At 41.7% G+C, this 23,982-nt stretch overlaps 1 protein-coding gene across 1 annotated transcript in view; it reads left to right on the top strand.

Annotated features, from left to right (window-relative positions):
- The first annotated feature begins 1,602 nt into the window (after nt 1–1,602).
- LOC124505852 (beta-galactosidase-1-like protein 3) overlaps nt 1,603–23,982 on the top strand; it is a 63,806-nt gene continuing 41,426 nt past the window's right edge. The window contains exons 1-9 of the mRNA XM_047071918.1: nt 1,603–1,670; nt 2,483–2,614; nt 2,761–2,976; nt 7,728–7,796; nt 8,364–8,459; nt 9,643–9,751; nt 13,098–13,190; nt 14,627–14,708; nt 16,100–16,164. Of these exons, the coding sequence (XP_046927874.1) occupies nt 1,603–1,670; nt 2,483–2,614; nt 2,761–2,976; nt 7,728–7,796; nt 8,364–8,459; nt 9,643–9,751; nt 13,098–13,190; nt 14,627–14,708; nt 16,100–16,164 (930 nt within the window). The remainder of the gene's footprint in view (nt 1,671–2,482; nt 2,615–2,760; nt 2,977–7,727; nt 7,797–8,363; nt 8,460–9,642; nt 9,752–13,097; nt 13,191–14,626; nt 14,709–16,099; nt 16,165–23,982) is intronic.

Genomic DNA, 23,982 nt, shown 5'->3' on the forward strand with positions numbered 1-23,982 from the left:
TGGATCTGTAGGTCGATTGAAATTCCTATCTGTGTTTTAGTATGGCTTTTTGTAGAAATAGACAAGCTTTTCCTACATTTTATATGGAAAGGCACAAGCCTTAGAATAGTTATGTAAGGGATGAATCACGGGAATCTACTCCCAAAGCCCAAAACACACTGTATACACTGTATGTTAGCTAACTTGTCAATAAATGATATAAAAAAATAAATTAATGTAGCTTAAAAAAGATCTTGGCAAAGAAGAATAAAGGTTTGTAGTTGTTAAAACCACATTTATAAAACAGGATATATTCAAGGAAGTTGAATATCATGCTTCTGTGTAAGATGTAGGAAGTCCCAAGAGTCCATTGCTTCCAACCTAAGAATGAGAAAAAATGGATAATCTACAAAGTTGCTGACAAATTATACCTGTAAAGAGTGAGACAAGAGAGGAAAACCCATAATATTCTCTGAAAACTATAGTCTGATTTCAACCTAATGCCACAGGCTTTGTTCTTTCAAATGGGAGAGAAAAAGCAACGGCTTCAAAGAGAAAACTCAGAAGACTTCTCTTCATTACAGGGACTTCAAATCTGGCAGGTTTCAAATTGGGTTCATCAACTCAAACTTTTGCCACTTCCTGTGTTTCTCATCTCAATAAATGTCACCACCACCTACCCTTAGGCTGTCACCTGTCACTTAGGCTGACACACAGTGTCATCCCAGACTCCTCTCTGTATCATCTGCCTCATTCAATCACTTAATAAAACCTACCAGTTTTACTTCCCCAAATTTTCTTAAATCAACTCCATCCTCTTGCTTACCCCCAGCTCTTATCCTGCGATCACCAGGTCTATGCGGGTGACTTGTCTGTTTCCCATCTAGCCTAAATCTTGCAATCACCTAATCTCAAGAAAATTAATATCTGACTTAGTTTCTGAGAAGAGATTGAGCTGCTTAGCATTTGCTTCCACTGCCCTTCCTGGCCTGCTTCCTCCCAATCTGATCTCTCCAGCCCTGTCTCCTGCTGGTTTGTAACCAAGGAATTCCAAGCTGTAGTTCTTGCTTATCCTATGTAGACACTTTCAAGCTGACCCACTGGTAGGAACAGCACTCCCTTCTTTGCTCTAGATAATACTCTCATTTTACAGATTCGGTTTGGTTAAACTATACTCCAGTGTAGCTGGTGTCCCTCACCTAGACAAGTACCCAGGGGAACCTGTATTTTGGCATTTGCCCATCATTTTGAAACTATTCCTCTGTGCTCACATCCCACCCATTGCTCTGAACGCGCTGTCTGCAGCCACAGGGACACTCACCACAGTCCCTGAGCCCGTGGAACACGCGTAGGCTAACTTGTCCTCTTTTCCTCCCACTTACCTCTGCCTTTCCGTCCCGTCAGTCTGGTGACGCACAGTATAGGAAAACCAAGGTCATGGCGATAACTCAAGACCCTCCCACGTTACTTGCACAGGCTGAAAGGCATCTGCGCCCACAGGCAGTTCGGACTCACTGGGTCCGATGCGGAGCTCTGCCCCTCCCGCCACCCAGAGCCTGAGACTTACTGGGCACTGCCTGGCAGGCTCCCTGGCCCCGGTGCGCGGCGTCTGGGTCCGCGGAGATGCGGCGGGAGCAGGGCTGGACTAGGCTCTCTGAGCGGCGCGTGATGGGCTCCCTGCAGCGCTTCAGGTGACCTTCGGCACCATTGCTCTGGCCGGCCCACAGTCCCGCCTGCCGTTCCAGGCGCCGGGGATTTCGCGCCCAGCTCGCCTGCCGGATCGCCCTGAGCGCACAACCCGGGAGGCCTCCTGGACCTCCCTCTTCGTTCTGTTAGTCAGCCAGTCATCCACAGGCATTTATTTCGCTGGGCACTGGGGGCAATACGTGGAGCAAGGGCCCCTTTGGACTGGGACGCCCCCGTGGGTCCTCCTATCTACTTGAGCCTCTCCTCATCGACTCCCCTTTCAAACTTTCTCTCTTCCAGTTCTTTCTTCTGCCCACACCTTAGATAAGCCGGTCCTGGTGAGAGTCTATCCATTGCCCAAGAGAGAAAAGAATCAGCGTGTGGATGGTGACATAGTCCTCCAGTGATCAGGCCCTGCAGCCTTTCTGAACTTGGTGGATGGAGTGCTTCCCCCTGTCCCTGAGCTTTTCCTTACCCTTCCTCCCTTACTTTTCTTCCAGCTTTTCCCAGGATCCCCTCGCCCAGGTGCCATGCCTGTCCTGTCCTGTTCCTGGCTGCAGGCTTCTAGGACTCAGTCTATCCTCAGCTTTCTAGATGTACTGAGGTGGGCTCTGGGACAGCCCTGGTGGTGCAGGGGACCTCAGTGGACTCAGATAAAGCCCCAGCCTCCCTGCACATTAGGCTAACCTCAGAGACCTGCCTTGATGTGAGCCTCTGTGGCTTTTGCCTCTAACTTGCCTCTAGAGTGGCATTTTGGTCCTTACAGCTTGGTGAGTCCAGTGTTTTCCCCTTTTCATCATCATTTTTTCTCTTTCAGCCTGTGTTTCTCCTGGAAAAGAATCCTGTGCATCTTTTTCCTGCCAGTTATCTTATCAGGTTTTGCTCCTCGAGTGAAAGATAAAGAGGATCTTATATTTGCAAATGCACAGCTACAGCCAGCCCAGTACAGGTTTGCCTGAGTGGGGAGGGAGGGGAGCCTTTTCTCCTTTTTTGGAGAGAATTATATCAGAAGCATGCCCACAGCAACTTCTGCTACAAGAACTTCCTTCTCTGGCAAGGCTATGGCAGCCTCTCCTCTCTTTCTCTGTCTCTCAGCATGTTTAATTGGTCTCACCTGACCCCCCTCAAGCTGACGGACAGATCTGTGGGACTTCAGACTGAAAGCAGAGTTGGAAGTAAGCCGTACTTCACCCTCGGGGGTCACAAGTTCCTGATTTTCGGGGGCTCCATCCACTATTTCCGGGTGCCCAGGGAGTACTGGAGGGACCGCTTGCTGAAGCTGAAGGCCTGTGGCTTCAACACCCTTACCACGTGAGTGCTGGCCCCCCTAGCTCTCTGTGACCTTTCTACCCCACAGGGACTCCTGATGTCTGCATCCAGGCTCCGAGCCTCTGGTTTTGGGATTGCCTGTCTGAGAATTTACCTTCTGAATAGTCATTTCTAGCATGTGCCCTTTAAGTGTCACATCTCACAGTCTGCTGTGGTCACAGCCTTGGATAAGGGTTAATGAGAGAAACAGAAGGAATAAGTGATTTCCACAGTAATCTCTCTAATAGGAGAGTCACTGGGTCCGTTAGAAGCACTCAGCTTAATGACAAATGCTTAAAGTATATTTACAGATAAATATGTGGTATTTTAAAAACAATTTTTATGTAATTAAAGTGATCTTGTAAAGGAATAATAGCATGAATAAAATGAACATGTAAGGAAATACCAGTATCACTCAAGTGAAGTTTAATGTCATTAATAATTAAAAGCATAGAGATTCAGAAAGACCTGTCTTCAGTCCCAGCTCTGCCTCAAACCATTGCCTCCCAGAGCCCTGATGTCCTCTTCATCCATAAGTAAACAAAATAAAAATTGCTTCAAGTTTGTCTTGATGATTAAATGAGATAAAGCGCTTACCTTACATATGTGAACAATGCCTATCACATTGCCTGTACTCATTATGATGGCAAAAAGAAATACAAACCTAGTTTAGTCAATCAGAAGAATTTAAACATAAATGTAAAATGATTAAATGTACATTTAACATGATAAATTTAGTGTGATCTTTAAAATGATTAGGTGTATAGTGACAAAACGTAACATGCATTTAGGGTGGATTGATGGCTGGGCATTTTGTAATCATTTTCACAAAATCATTTAATCCTCCAACTAGCTGTCCTGTGGACTGGATAGTGTCATTCTTACTGTGTGGGGGACAATAACAGAAGAATAGAGGGCTTAACTAGCTTGCTCAGGGTGAGTCTCCTCCCACAATCGCCTCAAGGTGTGACCATGCAGTTGTGAATGAGGATGTCACCAAAGTCATACCTAGGCATAGACTCCTGCCTGTGCACAGATGGCCAGTCACATAAAAACTAGCCCAAAATAAAAATCACATTTGAATTAGGAACAGTGGAGATCCTTTCATAAGAGACCTATTTACAGAAAAGTCTTGAGACTCAAAAAATTGGGAGTCAAGAAAGGTGTGTTGAAGGGTGAGCCCAAAGAAACAATTCCGTGGAAGGCAGAACTGTGACAGGTGTATGGGAATGGTGTTTCTGAAGTCAGAGAAAAGGCGGGAACGCCCACCCTTAGTGTAAGGATACCACCTTTGATAGAGGATGGAAATTCTGACTTAAATATATCTACACTATAAAGTAAGTCAACCAGTTTTAGTTATTCAGAGAACATGTATATAGTATTTACACTCAGTTGGGCATATTCTAAACCCTGGAAGATATTAACTCACTTCATCACTATAGCAGTACTATGTGGTGAATAGTATTATCACTATCTTTTGTAGGTGAGAAAACTCAGGCAGAGAGAGGTTAAGGCACTTTCTTGAAGACACAGGGTTAGTAATTGTGGAGCTATGCTTTGAGTTCAGCCCAGCACCTGGCTCCAGCTGCTAAGCAATTCAACTGTCTTTCATAAATGTGGACTTTACTTAGAGATTGAGGAGGACATTCACAGAGCTTTGCAACCCTGTTTGTAAACTCTTGTAAAGTCTAAGTCCCCTTTGCAGGGCATTTTATCATTTTACGATGCAGAATGTATTTTTCTGTTTTTTGATGAGACGTTTGGTTTGTCACCAGCGATTAGAAGGGTCTGTTGTCTTCATGGTCAAGCTGTGGGGTTTTATTAGTTAACATCAGGAAAAAATAAAGGCAGTTCTGAAAGGCTTAAAATTAAATTATATGAAGGGAAAGAGCAGAAAAGTGTTAGCAAAATGCTATGGGCTATGTAATTTAATGTTTTACATCTGTAGCTATATTAATTACGTTAATTCCAAAATAGTTGAGTTCCCTTCCCTTTCTGGGTTAATTCTACATTGTTTGTTACAAAGTATACTTACGATGCATTGATTTTTTTAAAAAGAAAGAACCACCAGATGTCCTCACACACCTACACCACTGACCAGATATATAGCAGGACCATAGTAATACAAAAACTGCACTGGAGATCACAGAAGCCCCTTTCCTCCTGAATGTCCCTCCACCGCCCTCTTGTGGCAAAGCTAAAGGTGGTACTCACTATAAAGGAGAAAAATGCTTCAAGGGCTGGCTCCATTATTGCAAAGCTGATACTAAAGAGTGAATATGAAGCTGGGAGGCACTAAATTAATAATTGCCTTATCTAATATACAAATAATTTAATAATAAATAATCGAGTTTTATTTAGAGGCTTTTCTGCATCTATTGAAGAAATTATATGGTTTTTCTTCACTCATCTATTGAAATAGTAAATTATATGGACATCTTTTTCTATATTCAACCAATCCATGGCTCTGCAATAAGTTCTATTTGATTAGGAGACATGAACATGTGAATGTGCAAACACACATACACACACATAGATTGCTAGACTTGACATACTCATGTTTTATTTCAGATATGTGTGTTTATGATTATAACTGAAATGGATTTAAAATTGTATTTCTGTTAGTATCTTGCCCACTTTTGATATCAATCTTATAATAAACTCATCAAGTGACTATATATGTATATATTTCTCTTCTCTGAAACTATCTTGCAAAAGAATTATCTTTACCGTGAATGTTTCTTAAAATTCACCTATAAAACCTCTGTGATTACTGTCTTTTGTGGTTGTGAGGTGAAGTTTTTGGGGGTAGTATAACTTTGTTGAATGGTTATTGCTTTTTATCCTAGTGTATATACTATTTTTATTCTATATATCATTTTTTTCTTTTTCTTTCTTCTTCTTGTGGATTGACTGGGACTTTTAAAAATTCTTTCTTTCTTGCACATCATATGGTGTATCAGCCTTTTTTTCCCCTTTAATCTTTTAATGTTTAATCTTTTCAAAGAACTAGCTTGTAACTTTATTAATATTCTCTGTATCTTTTTGTTTTCTATTTGATAGTTCCTGAATTATGTATAATTTCCTTTCTTCTACCTTGTTTGGTTTAGCATTTTTTCCCCTCTCCTCTTCTCTTCCTTCTCCACCTCCTCTTTTCCTCCTTCTCCTTCTCTTTCTTCTTCTTTTCTTCTTGTCTCCTGAGTTGAATAGTTGAGCTCACTTTCTTTCCAGGATTTTGCTTTTTCTAATATATTTATTCAGAGATATGAGTGTACCTCTAATTATTGCTTTGGTCACATATCCCATACATTTTGCTGTGTAATACTTTGAATGTCATTTGTTTTCAAACACTTCAGCTATTTGGGAATATGCTTTCTGGTTTATTTATTTATTTAACTTTTTATCATTTTCAAGCATAATTTTCTAGTGTAGCAATTGCCTTGGGATCATGGACATTTTTGAAATTTGTTGAGATTTATTTTGTATTTTACAACTGTTGCGTGTGTTTTTTAAGAATGTATGTACTCCACCTGTTGGCTACTGAGGTTTCTATGTATTTCTTAGATTGGGCCTTTCATTTGTGTTATTCAAATATATATCCTTACAACTTTTTGCTATTATCTTTATTTCTTAGGGAAGTATTTTAAATCTTCCCTCTATGACTATGGATTTGTCCCCTTCTCTGATTCAGTAAACTCCTCCCTTACTTGAAGCCATATTTATGGAGCACGTAAGGCCATGATTACTATATCTTCTTGATGGATCATTTCCTTTTTTATTATTTGATGCCTCTCAACATCTATCTGTGAGGGATTTTTTTTGCCTTAAAATCCATCTTGCCTCCTATTTAAGATTTGCTAGAATAATTTTGCCTCATATATATCTTTTTCCATCTTTTTGTTTTCAACTTTATCCAGCAATATTTTTTGAAGTAAGTCACTTGTAAGCCTCATTTAGCAAAATGTTTTCATTCTGCTCTTTCAGTGTACAGCTATAAACTTTATCATGCATATTTAAGTTTTTAGCAAACCAACTCTTCATTCCTCCTTACAACAGAAGATCTTGAAATACAGTCAGTTCTGCCATAATGCAACATATGCATTCTTACAAATCTGCATTGTGTACAATTGTGTAACAAGAACTACAGGGCTAATGGCAAACATGAGGTTAGGGGCACAACACTCAAGAAATTTGTTGGTGATGCACACAAAAAAGATAGTCACTAATAAAAATAGCACCTAACAAAAATTTTACACATGTCCCGTTGGCCCTATAGACTCAGCCCTATAGGGGAGGGGCCTGGATGGGTCCTTCTTGCTAAATCTAAATGTGCTATTTTTCTTTATTCTATCTCCATTATCTTTATAGAAAATCCTCCTCTATTCTTATTTTGATTAATTCTTAGCAAAAATTTATTGGGCCTATATAGACATTTGTGGGGTTTGTAATTTTCTTTATTTTCTTACTGGCTAGTACAGAGAATGGGGTGGTGAGTGGGATAATTAATGTATAATAAATCCAAGGAACCTAGAATCATAGGATTATTGGCAGCGTGGATCACAACTGGTTAATAAAGAAAAGAACTATTGACAATAGTCATTGTTCATGTAATACAGATTTAATTGCCATTGGAAACTTCAGCTTATTCCCAAATAGAACTATCCCAGGTGTTAGCATGGATTTGGGACTGATCTAGAAATTTAGAAGAAAGAAATCAAAAGATTATTATTGTACTTCCCCCTTCCCTATTACAGCTATGTTCCATGGAACCTCCATGAGCCGCAAAGAGGCAAATTTGACTTCTCTGGAAACCTGGACCTGGAGTAAGTGCTGTCACTGCTTCTGTGGCCGGGTCCAGGGTGGGGAGACAGAGAGGTGTCCCCTTGGGTTTGATTAGGCCATCTTGGTTCTGCATTGAGAATCAGAGAGAGGCTGGGACCTGGAACCTTGTTCTCACGACCCAAATGCTCTCTAGTCATGAACTTGTTACTCTCAGGGGTCTGGGTTTACCTCGTCTGAGCTCAGACCTTTTCACTGCTGCTCGGAGGTGCCTAATCCCCAGTGTCTGCCTTGCTTTGCAGTGTGGTCCAGCCATCTGGTCTGGGACAAGGCTTGCCTCTCTAGGGTAGTAAGGCACTTGGGGTCAGGTTCACTGTTAGGACCCCACCTCCACCCCTCCCCGTATCCTGTCTGATGCCCTTGGTCCTCTTGCCCCCAGTGGAGGTATGCAGAAGGTACTGGGCTGGGAGCAGGGGAGAACCCAGCTCGCAGGGCATCTGAAGGCAGGGAGAGGAGGAACCAGGCAGATCCACCACCTTGTGATGTGTGTCAGACTCATCCCCACCCCTCCCCCCTGATGTCTTGAGAGCTGCTGACACTGACCTCCCTAGGGCCTTTGTGCTGATGGCTGCGGAGATCGGGTTGTGGGTGATTCTGCGTCCAGGGCCCTACATCTGCAGTGAGATGGACCTCGGGGGCTTGCCCAGGTGAGCGGTGCTGAATCCAGTGTAGTAAAGTTGTTGGCTTTACTAAACATAAAACTTCAGTCTAATAACAAATGAGCACATCCGCTGTGTCTTGCACTGTTATGTGCTTTATACACATTGTCTCAGACAATGGTTGCAGTAATAGGGTGAGGTATAGGTGCTCTTGTAATCCTCATTTTACAGATGACACATCTTCCTAGTGCTCTAGGCATGTGACCAAGAGTGTGCAGGGGAAGAGGAAGCATTGGGATGATCATAGTCTTCTTGCCCCACTGGAGAGAGCTATGCCCAACTCTGTCCAGTAGTGGGAAGAATGGGAACAGAAGCTTTAGACAGTGATGGGTGGGCTTGTTCTGATGATGTCTGATTGTTCTTTTATTTTGTCAGTGGAAGACCAAGTTCTCTTGTACTAAGTGCCTTCAGATTCCCTCCCCTCCCTCTCATTTTTCTTTGCCTTTTTCTCTCATCCGTGATGCATGCTTTTAATCCAAACAACTAAGGTTCAGGGTGAGAATTTAAGAATGCTCTTCTGTTATCTCCACAAGCTGACAGGACTGCCCATTTAGTTCATGGCTTTGCCCCCAGGTGAGTACTTTTACTCCCCTTTGTCATGTAAAGGCATTGCTTTTCTCCAAGGTGAGCTAGTTTTCGCTTTCCAGCTCTGGAGCAGAAAATGCCTGACCCTTGCAAGAAGAGGGAGCTTTCGAGAAGCAGCAATTCATGGTGCAGTTAGCTGGAAGCCATGCCCAGCACCTTACAAGTTGACCTGGGGACAAGCTTACTTACTTGTAAGCTCCTCCTCTGTGCTGGAAATCTTAGGTCTTGGAGGAAATGTAACCATTTGCCTAAAGTACATACACTGTGTGCAAGAAAAATGTTTTAAATAAACTGAACAAGAATGGAGGAGGGTATTAAGATGTGGGTGTACAAATGTTGATGGTAAGTTGTAAAGTGTCATGTCGATGGAGGTGGTATCTTTTCTTCTAAATATGTGGGATGGTCCAAAAAGCTGACATGGACACATCCCTTCAGGACCCCTGAGTTCTCCAGGATCATGGACATGATCAGAGGATGTAAAACTGCCCAAGAGAGATCTGGAAAGGGGCAGACTGTCATGCCTGGCCCAGCCCCCGCACCTCTGCATTCCCAACTCAGAACTGAGCTTGTCCTCTTTCACCCCCAGCTGGTTGCTGCAAGACCCTAAGATGATATTAAGAACAACCTACAAGGGCTTTGTTGAAGCAGTTAATAAGTATTTTGACCATCTCATTTCCAGAGTTGTTCCTCTCCAGGTAAAGCAAATTTCTCTTTCCTTCTTTCTTATCTTTGCTCTAGGAAAATAATTTTTATGGCTTGTTCACAGAATAGGCCATGCCTAGTCTCTGTGAGAATTTAAACTGATATTCTTGCAATTTTCAATTCTAGACCTTTGTCTTAAGTGCAGCCTTTACCTCAAGGTTTCTAGAAAGACACACATCTTACAAGGGACTGATGAAGGGTGTTCATTTGTGGTTGTCATTTTTCTGAATGTACTCAATATTCATTAAACTCACTGATATTCATACTGCTTATTTTTACCTTTAAATTATCTTTATTGTTTTAAATAGTTAATACAAGCCCTTGGTGATAAAGCTCAACAGAGTACAAAAGAGTTTATGGTGAAATAAGTCTCCCCTCTTACCCTGAACCAAAGCCATTCATTGTCTTTTCAGGAGACAATTTTGCTAGATTTTTGTGTCTTTCCAGAGGATTTCTACACATATAGAAACAAATTATTTATACACACACTTACACATGTGTATGTATGCATACTTTTTAATAAAAAAATATGCAATTTCCACTGAAAATTTTTTTGTAACTTAAAAATATATTTTTGGAACCCATTCTTTTTAAGGACTGCATAGCATTCCACAAATGGATATATCATAATTCATTTAACTAGTACCTTGTCATGGACATTTGATTTTTTTTTCTAGATGCATCCAACACATTTTATTTTTATTTTTTTTTATATATATGAAATTTATTGACAAATTGGTTTCCATACAACACCCAGTGCTCATCCCAGGACATTTGATTTTTTAAATTTATGCTATAATGCATAACTTGGTTCACATATCACTTTGTACCTGTGTGGATATATTTTCTCTTGCTCACATTCCAGTTTGTTTAAGTTTCATAAATGTAAAGAGTACAGACACCATGCATTTTCCTTTCTTCATGGAGTCTCCTCATCTTATGCAAGGTACCCACAGCCCAAAGACCAGTCTATAAAAACAAAGAACAAATATTATACTCTGAAGTTTATAAGGCAGCAATTATTTGGTCATTATGTTTTTTTTTTTTTTAAATACAGCTTTCTTACAAACGAGGAGACACATGGTTATTATTTAAATAAAAATATATCTTATTTTAAGAGTATATCTCTTGATATAACTTGAGTGGGGATAAAAACCAGTTATTATGTTTTTATAAATACCAATAAAGAGCTTATTAGAGTCTTCTTTTTGGGGGAAATGTGATACGGACCTAGCCCTTTATAACTACTTCTCAATTGTGAATTGTGAGTTACTATTGGAATAATTATTGAGAAAAGAAACAGGAGATTAGGAATAGAAATAAAGGGAAAGACAGATTAAGAATAATGTCTCTGTAGTATAGCTTTAGGAGAGATGAGCAATGCTGCAGGGAAGAAGGCATCATCTTTAGAATTAAACTCTGGGTCTGTTATGCAGAGTAAAGAAAGGCTGAAAGCCATATGTTTCTGGCATTTAGATGGGGCCTGATGTAGGAGCAAAAATCTCTGAGCCTTAAAATTAAAAGACTTTGAATGTTTGGCTAGAAGTTCAAGCACAAGTACAAATGCCATGTAGCATTAGTGCAGATGCAGCAAGCAAAGCAAATATATAAATATCCCACTGAAATCATGAGGTGAGAAATCTTAGGAAATTTTTAAGAAGCAAGGAATTATAAGTGCAAATGAAATTTAAAAGGCCATTATTACTAAATTGTTAGTATTTTAATGTTTTCTATTTGGTTACCTTCATTGTTTTAATTACTATATTTAAATAATTTTTAGAGTGTATTTACTCTTTTACTTGGGACTTTCATTCTTCTCAACCTGTTTGTTTTGTAAGGTCAGCTGTGAATTCTCCTGTGATGGGGATTTTAGAAATCTCACCCTTCATGTTGGGGAGAAGATATGGTTCAATAATACAAACAACTGTTCTCACTTCATCAATGAGGAATACTTAGGTTCACTCAACAAGTAATTATTGAGCACTTGCTATGTGCCAGCTGCTGTGTAGGAGCTTAGCTTCCAATGGAGAGAAGGACAGACATTGTCCCTGTCCCATGGAGGCAATGACCACTTACAAATTGAGGAATAGTTGCTTCAGTGGGAGAAGTGCAGGACACTCCTCATAGGGGTAAGCAGCCAAGGAGAAAGGAAGGTTCAGGGCATGCTCTCCAGAAAAAGTAACTTAAACAGTGACCTGAAGGGTGGGCAGACATTAGCAATGGTCAGGAGTCTCCATCACAGGTGAAGACCAGAGGACAAGAGATAGAATGAAGAGTCTGAAGAGCTGGAGGAAGTGCAGTTGGTGTGGAGCATAGAATCTGAGGTGGGAAGAGGCAAAAGGTGAAGCTGTAGAGGAAAACCCACTACACATACTCATTCTCTTCTGTTCCAACTCAGGGGCTAGGGTCCCATTGTACAAAAGGGAATATCACTGTAAAATTGGCATTTACTCCACAGGCAATAAGGAGCTATGTGGTGGGTGAAGTGGTCAGGCTGTCAAGAGCTCACTCTGCCTTCAGTATCAAGAGAGACTTCTGCACTTGCGTGTGGAAGAACATTGAAAGATTAAGTTAAACATTGCAAACTTATAATTTCAGTAGCACTAGGTCACTCTTGATGACAGGTGGCAAGATGGTGTTGGAACCCTTACCATTGTGGTTTGAGGAGTGGAGTCAAAGTGAGAAAGCAGAGAAAGTGAGTGTAGACAACTGGTAATTCTTTCAAGAAACAGGGTTCTTCAAAATGAGAAAGCAAGAGAACTGTGGGTGGGGGAACAGGATTGGGGTCCATGTTTACTCTCCCTCTCTCTAGTGTGATGGTTCAGAATAAATTTCCATGATGATGGAGGGCAGTTGGTTTGGAAGGAAAGGTTGAAAGTAGAGAAGGTAGAGGGAACAGGGCAGAGAGCCAAGTTCCCAAGCAGGTGGTAGGAGGCAGTGGGACTCCACACATGAGTGGTGGCATTATCCTAAGACAGGAGGAGGGAGGGATGCCCCTTTCATATGCTGGGGAAAGTGGATAGGGTGGGCATGGAAGCAGGGGAGTTTGTAGGTTTGGGATTCATATTTAAGCAGATAATTAGTATGAGAAAAAGAGGGAAAACTGTAGGAGTTGCTTATATCCAAAGACTAGGGAAGGTGGAACTCTGTGCAACAGCTGAGGCAACTGGAGGTGACTGACTCTGGGCCCAGGAGGAGAGGGAGTACCGAGGGAACTTGAGGTAACTACTTGGACCAAAGCTTACTGCACCAGGTATGTGATCTTAGCAGGGAACCCAGAGACTCCAGGCTTTTTCCACCAGTAGCTTCACACTTTTCCTTGATCTGCTTGTCTCTCAGTATCGCAAGAGAGGCCCCATCATTGCAGTACAGGTGGAGAATGAATATGGTTCATTTGCCGAGGATAAAGATTACATGCCTTATATTCAGAAGGTAAGAAACATTTGATTTGTCCCCATATTTATATGCTTTCTTCCTCACTCTGACACTTTTACAAGCATGCATTTCTGAGGCCCTGTTGCATGGGTGATCCTGTGGTAGGTGCTGTGGGTGATGAGAATATGTGAGATCAAGTTCAGTGTCTCTGTGAATCTTCAGTATTGCCACAGCTGTCAGGGTTTCCTCAAATAACTTCATTAGGAGATAAAAATTGATGTGGAAAGTTGATTCTTTCCTGTTGCTATCTCTATGACCCACAGTTCTCCTTAAATCTGGGTGCTGGTGAATTTACATCCATAGTAAATAAATAATGCTTCATGAATTTAATAACATGGCTCTCATCTTGTGGCTTTCTGACCTGTAGTGCTAACACTCTTTCCTCAGAAATGCATGCTTGCCCTTGCTTCTCCATGGGGGGAATGTCTCAGGCCAGGGAATAACTGCAGTCCTGCCTGGTTGCCTTTCTGATGGTTCGGGCCCCTTCCTGTCCCTAACTTCCCACAGTGAAGAAGCTGATGAGTTTTATATAAACTGGACCTCCTCTCCAGGTTGGTGAGCAGAATTTGGGGTCGCATGTTGGCTGTGTCCACACAGAACCCCCTGGGTGGGATGGTCTGGAAAGCAGTGGGGAGGAGTTGCCAGCTGGGAAAGAAAGAACAAGAAGGTGACCAGAGAGGAAGGAAGGCACGGTTGGGCTTCCCATACATCCTGGCTCTGGCCCTGCAGCTGTAGCCTCTGGTGCTGGACAAGTTCTGTGAGGGATTCCCCTCCCTAATTTTTCTCAGGGGCATCACATCAGATCTCCCCAAATTAATCTCATTCAGCTAGCATTGCTTTTTCTTGATTTTCAGAATTTGCCACTTGACTTTTCTCCCAGGGCCAGGCATGAAGTTAACAAAGAAAACACAGAGTCCTTTTGCCCTCTGGCCATGTGTCTGCTCCTCTGCCTTTAGTAGATATAATTTGCAAATTAGATTCCCCCTTCTTTGAAGCCATGGCAGGCTTCCTTGCTTCCTTTTAGTGTCTGGGTAGGACCCAAACTTTACAAAATTTATCTGCGATCCCCACAGCCTTGGACTCTCCCCTTCAAGAGAAAGCCTTCTCTTTTTCTCTTGGATTTAGAGTTTCCCTCAAGTGTTTCCTCATAAAACTCAGCCTTTTGCTTTTCCCCTTGAGGCAGTGGCCATGGCTGTCAGAACCCATACTTAGCGCTCTTGTGGTTCCCGGGATCAACACAGGCTGAGACAGAGACCAAACAACATTCCCCTAATTTACTGAATTGCAGATGGTCAGACTCTAAACTCAAACCTCTCTCTAGCTCACATGCTGTCCAAGCGAGCCCAAGCTGTATTTGTTTCCTAATTTCCTTATGTTTCCTTCTTCCCATGGGAGCAAAGGAAGTAGATTCATTTTGTCAGTTTTCCCAACAGGCCCTGCTGGAAAGAGGGATTGTGGAACTGCTCATGACCTCGGATGATGCAAAACACATGCTAAAAGGCTACATAGAAGGAGGTATAAATTCAGACTCATTTTGAGTAAGAATTGAGGCTCTTCGCCAGCCAGCTTGAATATTCAACAAGCCTCAGAAAGAACCAACTATATCTCTGATGTCTCTCCCATGTTCATTGAAGTGGACTCCAGAAATTTGGTATTACAATGAATGAGGACTCAAGGTCCAAGTGAAGAGTCCACTTACCAACCCCAACTCTCTCCCTTGCCCTTCTTGTCTTTAAACAGACAAGCTCTTCTGGCCTCAATACACTTTTTTGTCTTTCATAATTTTTCTGTGGGCTAAGAATTCATATTGGTATTGGGCATGGCTTAGAATCCAGGTCTTCTCCACTAATATGGAGAGCCACATGGAGAAACAGAAGATAGATGTGTGTCAGGAAGGCTGCCTAGGCCAAGCCCCAGTCTGGGATCTTGAAGTCCACTCACTGTGGACTTGGAGTAGAGTTCATACTAGAGAGTCAAGTAACAGAACAGTTCAGACCAGAATCATAAGATGATGATAGTGAGGGAAGTGACCAAGGTATTATAAACAGCCAGATGAGCCCAGGGGAGTATCTGTCAGGTAGTCCGTAGTTCAAGACTAGCTACTTCTTTATACCACTGTTCTCCCCTCCTTTTTGGTGGCTCTTCCTCACATTACTTTTCTAAGAATTTATTTTTTAAGTTTATATATTTATTCTTAGAGAGACAGAGAGAGTGCAAGCAGGGGAAGGGCAAAGAGGGAGAATCCCAAGTAAGCTCTGCACTGTCAGCACAGAGCCCGATGTGGGCTCCAACTCACAGAATTGTGAGATCATGACCTGAGCCCAAATCAAGAGTTGCACACTTAACCAACTGAGCCCCTCTTCTCCACATTATTATAGTACACTGGGAAGTGTGCTGAACTTGGGTCAGCAAACCTGTGTTCAGTTCCTAGGTCTAATCAAGTTATATGATCTTGTCCTGTTCTAGTTTTCTACAAAAAATATGGTTAATTTTAACTGCCTTAAAAAAAATTAAGTGTATTTATTTATTTTGAGAGCGAAAGTGCAGGTGGGAGAGGGACAATCAGAGACTCCTAAGCAGGCTCTGCACTGTCAGCATGGATCCCAAGTTGGGGCTCAAACCCACAAACTGTGAGATCATGACCTGAACTAAAGTTGGACGCTTAACTGACTGAGCCACCCAGGCACCCCTTACCTACCCTTCTAATCTTGCATTGTCCTTACAAGTGTCCAGTGATATCAGGACATATGTGGCAGCCTTTTGAACTTTGCAAAGTGGAATAAAAGTAGTGTCTCATTCTTACTACTTGGCCCAACTTCCTTCTGTGTACAAGGTGTGGGCCTCCAACCATTCCCTGGTGGCACTGTCACAGTACCTCATTCAGCACCTGTCTCTTCTCTCTATAGTTCTGGCCACCATCAATATGAACACATTTCAGATAAATGATTTCAAGCAGCTTTCCCAGGTGCAGGTAAGGATGTCTTAAAGATGAAGAGTCTTTGCTCCTTTGCCTGCCCAAATCTCCGTAGCCTGTGCAGCTGGTACTGAGTGAGAACAGCAGGCTTGGCAAAAAGACTTCTGCTTCCCTTCTCCCCATCTCCCCAGAGCCTCAGTTGGGTTCCAAAGCAATTTGGGGAGCTTATGCCTTTTGTCATGGGGAATGAGGAGTAAGTCCTGCTTCTATCACCACTGTTAGTGAAGCACCTTATGGAGATGATCAGAGGGAGGAAGAGGGGATTATGTGACATAAGTCAGAGGGAGATGATGTTCTTTTTCCTCTCCAAAGACAGGCCTCAGAAATGGGCTAAATACATTGCTGACAGAGGGCTCATACATAGCTTTGTCAGAGTCAGCCTTTTTCAGCCAGACTCTGCAAATTGTGGGAATGAATGACTATTGTACATGAATTCATTAACAACCATGGATTGAGTAGCTCCAGTTTCCTCTCAGTGGGTGGTCCCCTGTAATAGTTTCAAAGATGGACAAACCATAGTCCATGCCTTTGAGGATTATATCCTTTCTCCACATAATAGCTGGATTGAGCTCTTACAGACCAAACATGATTATAGTTTCCTCTGCTTAACACACTTTCCTGGGTCTCCTTTTGTTCCCAGCATAATCCAAAACCCATGCCATGGCCTGCAAAGCCTGGTATGACCTGATGCAATCTTCCTTTCCAGGCCCAGCCCCCTCTGCTCTTCTCGCTTATACAGGAAATCCTTCTTCAGTCCTGCAGGGTGTGGCACTTGGCCCCATGGTGCTTCCTCCAGTGCCCTATACCCTCCTACACAAGTTTTAATTAAAGAACAAATTGATCTTATTTCCTCTTCTCACTAATTTCTACACAGCTTTTGACCTAGTAAAAAGAAGGGACTCTGCCAGAGCTGGATCTATGGTTATCTAGGTTTTAATGGCTGTAATAAGTCTGTTTTTTGCTGTTGGTTCTTTTTCTCTTGTCACTTTTTTAAAAAGTACCTTTGTTGAAATATAATTTATACACCATTAAATTCACCCATTATAAAGATACAATTCCATATATACATTTTTATAACCATTCCCACAATCTAAAGAATTTTCTCATCTTCATTTATGGTAAATCCCCTGTTGCCATCTCCAGCCCTAGGCAAACACTGGTCTGCTTTCCATCTCTATAAATTTGTCTTTTCTAGACATTTAATATAAATGGAATCATACAGTTACTAGTCTTTTGCATATGGCTTCTTGCTTGATGTTTTTGATTTTCATCTGTGCTGTAGCATGAATCAGTACCTGATTCCTTTTGATAGCCAAGTGGATCATGCTCTTGTATCCTATGTCTAAGGTCATAGACAAAGCTAAAGTAAAGTTCATGCAGTTTTTCTCATATGTCCTTCTTTGTAACTAATATGGCTAACATTAATTTTAAAGTTTGATTCAGTCTTGTATTCCTGGGAATAATCCTACTCAATTGTATTATCATTTCATATACTGCTGGATTCAATTCATTCATGTCTTATTGAGAAGTTTTGCTTCCATGTTCACGAGGAATATTGGTTTTTGGTTTTCTTTTATTGAAATGTCTTTATTTTAGAATCAGAGTAACGGGTTCCTTTTCTATTTTCTGGAAGAAATTGTACAGAATTGATAGCATTTCTTATTTAATGTTTGGTAAAATCCACCTTTGAAACCGTCTGGACCAGAAGTTTCCTTTTTTTTTTTTTAATTTTTAAAATGTTATTTATCTGAGAGAGCAAGAGAGAGCGAGAGAATGAGTCAGGATGGGCAGAGAGAGAGGAATACACAGAATTTGAAGCAGGCTCCAGGGTCTGAGATGTCAGCACAGAGCTGGATGTGGGGCTTGAACCCACGAAACAGTAAGATCATGACCTATGCCAAAGTCAGATGCTTAACCAACTGAGCCACCCAGGCGCCTCTGAAGTTTTCTTTTTTAAAAGACTTTTAACTAGAAATTTCTTTTCTCTAATAGATGTAGCACCATTTAGATTATTTCTTCTTGAGCAAGTTTTAGTAGTTTATGTCTTTCAAGGATTTATTCTATTCTATTTCATCTAAGTTTATGAATTAATGGTCACAGAATTGTTTGTGATATTCTGTTGATATCCTTGTATGTCTTTGTTGTTGGTAGTGGTGGCCTTTCTTTCATTCCCCATATTAGTAACTTCGTGTCTTCTCTCTTTTCATCTTTTTATCTTGGTCCGTGTAACTAGAAGTTTACCAGTTTTATTAGTCTCTTCAGAGAACTAGTTTTTTGGCTTTTTTTAATTTTCGCTTCATTTTTTCCTGTTTTCTGGTTCATTTATTTCTCTCATCTTTCACATTTTCTGTTTTGCATCCTTTGCACTGAATTGGCTTTACTGTTTCTAGGTGTTGTTTGTTTGTTTGTTTGTTTGTTTGTTTGTTTAGTGGAAGCTTAGATTGCTGATTTGAGACTTTTTTCTTTTCCAATATGAGCACTTATGGCTATAAATTTCCCTGAATGCACTATTTTTGCTATATCCCACCAATTTTGATATGCTGTATTTTCATACTCAAAAATGTTTCAAGGGGTGCCTGGGTGGCGCAGTCGGTTAAGCGTCCGACTTCAGCCAGGTCACGATCTCGCGGTCCGTGAGTTCGAGCCCCGCGTCGGGCTCTGGGCTGATGGCTCAGAGCCTGGAGCCTCTTTCCCATTCTGTGTCTCCCTCTCTCTCTGGCCCTCCCCCGTTCATGCTCTGTCTCTCTCTCTGTCCCAAAAATAAATAAACGTTGAAAAAAAATATTTAAAAAAAAATGTTTCAAAAAATTTTCAAAACATTTTAAAATTTCCCCTGAGGCTTAATCTTTATTGTATGTATCAGAAGTATGTTGCTTAATTTTTGAATCCTGGAGGATTTTCCAGGTATTATTCTGTTATTGATTTCTACTTTAATACTGTTAATCTCAGGGAAAAAGCTCTCAGTTTTTCCCCGTTGAGGATGATGTTAGCTGTGGGCTTTTCATAAATGGCTTTTATGATCTTTAAGTATGTTCCTTCTATCCCGACTTTCTCAAGGGTTTTTATTAAGAAAGGGTGCTGGATTTTGTCAAAGGCCTTTTCTGCATCGATTGACAGGATCATATGGTTCTTCTCTTTTTTTTTGTTAATGTGATGTATCACGTTGATTGATTTGCGAATGTTGAACCAGCCCTGCATCCCAGGAATGAATCCCACTTGATCATGGTGAATAATTCTTTTTATATGCTGTTGAATTCGATTTGCTAGTATCTTATTGAGAATTTTTGCATCCATATTCATCAGGGATATTGGCCTGTAGTTCTCCTTTTTTTACTGGGTCTCTGTCTGGTTTAGGAATCAAAGTAATACTGGCTTCATAGAATGAGTCTGGAAGTTTTCCTTCCCTTTCTATTTCTTGGAATAGCTTGAGAAGGATAGGTATTATCTCTGCTTTAAACGTCTGGTAGAACTCCCCTGGGAAGCCATCTGGTCCTGGACTCTTATTTGTTGGGAGATTTTTGATAACCGATTCAATTTCTTCGCTGGTTATGGGTCTGTTCAAGCTTTCTCTTTCCTCCTGATTGAGTTTTGGAAGAGTGTGGGTGTTCAGGAATTTGTCCATTTCTTCCAGGTTGTCCAATTTGTTGGCATATAATTTTTCATAGTATTCCCTGATAATTGTTTGTATCTCTGAGGGATTGGTTGTAATAATTCCATTTTCATTCATGATTTTATCTATTTGGGTCATCTCCCTTTTCTTTTTGAGAAGCCTGGTTAGAGGTTTGTCAATTTTGTTTATTTTTTCAAAAAACCAACTCTTGGTTTCGTTGATCTGCTCTACAGTTTTTTTAGATTCTATATTGTTTATTTCTGCTCTGATCTTTATTATTTCTCTTCTTCTGCTGGGTTTAGGCTGCCTTTGCTGTTCTGCTTCTATTTCCTTTAGGTGTGCTGTTAGATTTTGTATTTGGGATTTTTCTTGTTTCTTGAGATAGGCCTGGATTGCAATGTATTTTCCTCTCAGGACTGCCTTCGCTGCGTCCCAAAGCATTTGGATTGTTGTATTTTCATTTTCGTTTGTTTCCATATATTTTTTGATTTCTTCTCTAATTGCCTGGTTGACCCACTCATTCGTTAGTAGGGTGTTCTTTAACCTCCATGCTTTTGGAGGTTTTCCAGACTTTTTCCTGTGGTTGATTTCAAGCTTCATAGCATTGTGGTCTGAAAGTATGCATGGTATAATTTCAATTCTTGTAAACTTATGAAGGGCTGTTTTGTGACCCAGTATATGATCTATCTTGGAGAATGTTCCATGTGCACTCGAGAAGAAAGTATATTCTGTTGCTTTGGGATGCAGAGTTCTAAATAGATCTGTCAAGTCCATCTGATCCAGTGTCTCATTCAGGGCCCTTGTTTCTTTATTGACCGTGTGTCTAGATGATCTATCCATTTCTGTAAGTGGGGTGTTAAAGTCCCCTGCAATTACCACATTCTTGTCAATAAGGTTGCTTCTGTTTATGAGTAATTGTTTTATATATTTGGGGGCTCCAGTATTCGGCGCATAGACATTTATAATTGTTAGCTCTTCCTGATGGATAGACCCTGTAACTATTATATAATGTCCTTCTTCATCTCTTGTTACAGCCTTTAATTTAAAGTCTAGTTTGTCTGCTATAAGTATGGCTACTCCAGCTTTCTTTTGGCTTCCAGTAGCATGATAAAAAGTTCTCCATCCCCTCACTCTGAATCTAAAGGTGTCCTCAGGTCTAAAATGAGTCTCTTGTAGACAGCAAATAGATGGGTCTTGTTTTTTTATCCATTCTGATACCCTATGTCTTTTGGTTGGCGCATTTAATCCATTTACATTCAGTGTTATTATAGAAAGATACGGGTTTAGAGTCATTGTGATGTCTGTATGTTTTATGCTTGTAGTGATGTCTCTGGTACTTTGTCTCACAGGGTCCCCCTTAGGATCTCTTGTAGGGCTGGTTTAGTGGTGACAAATTCCTTCAGTTTTTGTTTGTTTGGGAAGACCTTTATCTCTCCTTCTATTCTAAATGACAGACTTGCTGGATAAAGGATTCTCGGCTGCATATTTTTGCTGTCTAGCACACTGAAAATCTCGTGCCAATTCTTTCTGGCCTGCCAAGTTTCAAAAGAGAGATCAGTCACGAGTCTTATAGGTCTCCCTTTATATGTGAGGGCACGTTTACCCCTTGCTGCTTTCAGAATTTTCTCTTTATCCTTGTATTTTGCCAGTTTCACTATGATATGTCGTGCAGAAGATCGATTCAAGTTACGTCTGAAGGGAGTTCTCTGTGCCTCTTGGATTTCAATGCCTTTTTCCTTCCCCAGTTCAGGGAAGTTCTCAGCTATAATTTCTTCAAGTACCCCTTCAGCACCTTTCCCTCTCTCTTCCTCCTCTGGGATACCAATTATGCGTATATTATTTCTTTTTAGTGTATCACTTAGTTCTCTACTTTTCCCCTCATACTCCTGGATTTTTTTATCTCTCTTTTTCTCAGCTTCCTCTTTTTCCATAACTTTATCTTCTAGTTCACCTATTCTCTCCTCTGCCTCTTCCATCCGAGCCGTGGTGGTTTGCATTTTGTTTTGCATTTCCTTTAAAGCGTTTTTCAGCTCCTCGTGACTGTTCCTTAGTCCCTTGATCTCTGTAGCAAGAGATTCTCTGCTGTCCTGTATGCTGTTTTCCAGCCCAGCGATTAATTTTATGACTATTATTCTAAATTCACTTTCTGTTATATTATTTAAATCCTTTTTGATCAGCTCATTAGCTGTTGTTATTTCCTGGAGATTCTTCTGAGGGGAATTCTTCCGCTTGGTCATTTTGGATAGTCCCTGGTGTGGTGAGGGCCTGCAGGGCACTTCCCCTGTGCTGTGGTGTATAACTGGAGTTGGTGGGCGGGGCCGCAGTCCGACCTGATGTCTGCCCCCAGCCCACCGCTGGGGCCACAGTCAGACTGGTGTGTGCCTTCTCTTCCCCTCTCCTAGGGGCGGGATTCACTGTGGGGTGGCGTGGCCCGTCTGGGCTACTTGCACACTGCCAGGCTTGTGATGCTGGGGATCCGGCGTGTTAGCTGGGGTGGGAAGGCAAGGTGCACGGCGGCGGGGGGGCAGGCTTAGCTCGCTTCTCCTTAGGTGATCCACTTCAGGAGGGGCCCTGTGGCAGCCGGAGGGAGTCAGATCCGCTGCCGGAGGTTTGGCTCCGCAGAAGCACAGAGTTGGGTGTTTGCGCGGAGCGAGCAAGTTCCCTGGCCGGAACCGGTTCCCTTTGGGATTTTGGCTGGGGGATGGGCGGGGGAGATGGCGCTGGCGAGCGCCTTTGTTCCCCGCCAAACTGAGCTCTGTCGTCTGGGGGCTCCGCAGCTCACCCTCCCTTTGTCCTCCAGCCTTCCCGCTTTCCGAGCAGAGCTGTTAACTTATGACCTCCCAGACGCTAAGTCGCGCTTGCTGTGGGAACACAGTCCGTCAGGCCCCTCCGCTTTTGCAAGCTGGACTCGGGGGCTCTGCTTGGCTGGCGAGCCGCCCCTCCGCCCCGGCTCCCTCCCGCCAGTCCGTGGAGCGCGCACCGCCTCGCCGCCCTTCCTACCCTCTTCCGTGGGCCTCTCATCTGCACTTGGGTCTGGTGACTCCGTTCTGCTAATCCTCTGGCGGTTTTCTGGGTTATTTAGGCAGGTGTAGGTGGAATCTAAGTGATCAGCAGGACGCGCGGTGAGCCCAGCGTCCTCCTACGCCGCCATCTTCCCAGAATCCCTACTTTAATACTGTTAAAATCTGAGAGTATACTTCATATGATTTCTGTTCTTTTTACATTTCTTAAGGTTTGTTTTATGGCTCATAATATGGTCATTTTGGTGAATGTTCCATGTATATTTGAGAAGAATGTGTATTTTGCATTTGTTTGTAAATTGCCATTGACTCAAGTTGATTGATTTTACTGTTCAGGTAATTGCTATTCTTACTGATTTTCTACCCACTTTTTTATTAACTTTTTTATTAACTATTAAGAGTGTTGATATCTCTAAATATTATTGTAGATTTGTTTATTCGCCCTTTCAGATCTATCCATTTTTGTCTTCTATATTTTGAAGCTCTGTTTTTAGGTGTATGCACATTTAGAATTATATTTTTCTTGGAGAATTCACCCCTTTATTGTTATTTAATGGCTACCTTTGGTTTTTAAAAAATGTTTATTTTTAAGAGAGAGAGACCGAGAGAGCACAAGCAGGGGAGGGGTAGAGAGAGAGGGGACAGATGATCTGAAGAGGGCTCTGTGCTGACAGCAGAGAGTCCGAATTGGGGTTCGAACTCACAAACTATGAGATCATGACCTGAGCCGAAGACGGCTGCTTACCAACTGAGCCACCCAGGTGCACACCTTCCTTGTTTTTTTTTTTTTTTTTTTGTAAATTTATTTATTTATTTATTTATTTATTTATTTATTTATATTTTATTGTCAAATTGGTTTCCATACAACACCCAGTGCTCATCCCAACAGGTGCCCTCCTCAATGCCCATTACCCACTTTCCCCTCCCTCCCACCCCCCATCAGCCCTCAGTTTATTCTCAGTATTTAAGAGTATCTTATGGTTTGCCTCCCTCCCTCTTTGTAACATTTTCCCCCCCCTTGACCTCTCCCATGGTTCTCTGTTAAGTTTCTCAGGATCCACATGGGAGTCAAAACATATGGTATCTGTCTTTCTTTGCCTGATTCACTTAGCATAATACCCTCCAGTTCCATCCACATTGCTGCAAATGGCCTGATTTCATTCTTTCTCATTGCCAAGGAGTATT

The sequence above is a fragment of the Lynx rufus genome, unplaced genomic scaffold (genome assembly GCF_022079265.1).
Source record: "Lynx rufus isolate CCGP_SWC_20201006 ecotype Redwood Valley unplaced genomic scaffold, mLynRuf1.p SCAF_9, whole genome shotgun sequence".
NCBI classification, from domain to species: Eukaryota; Metazoa; Chordata; class Mammalia; order Carnivora; family Felidae; genus Lynx; species Lynx rufus.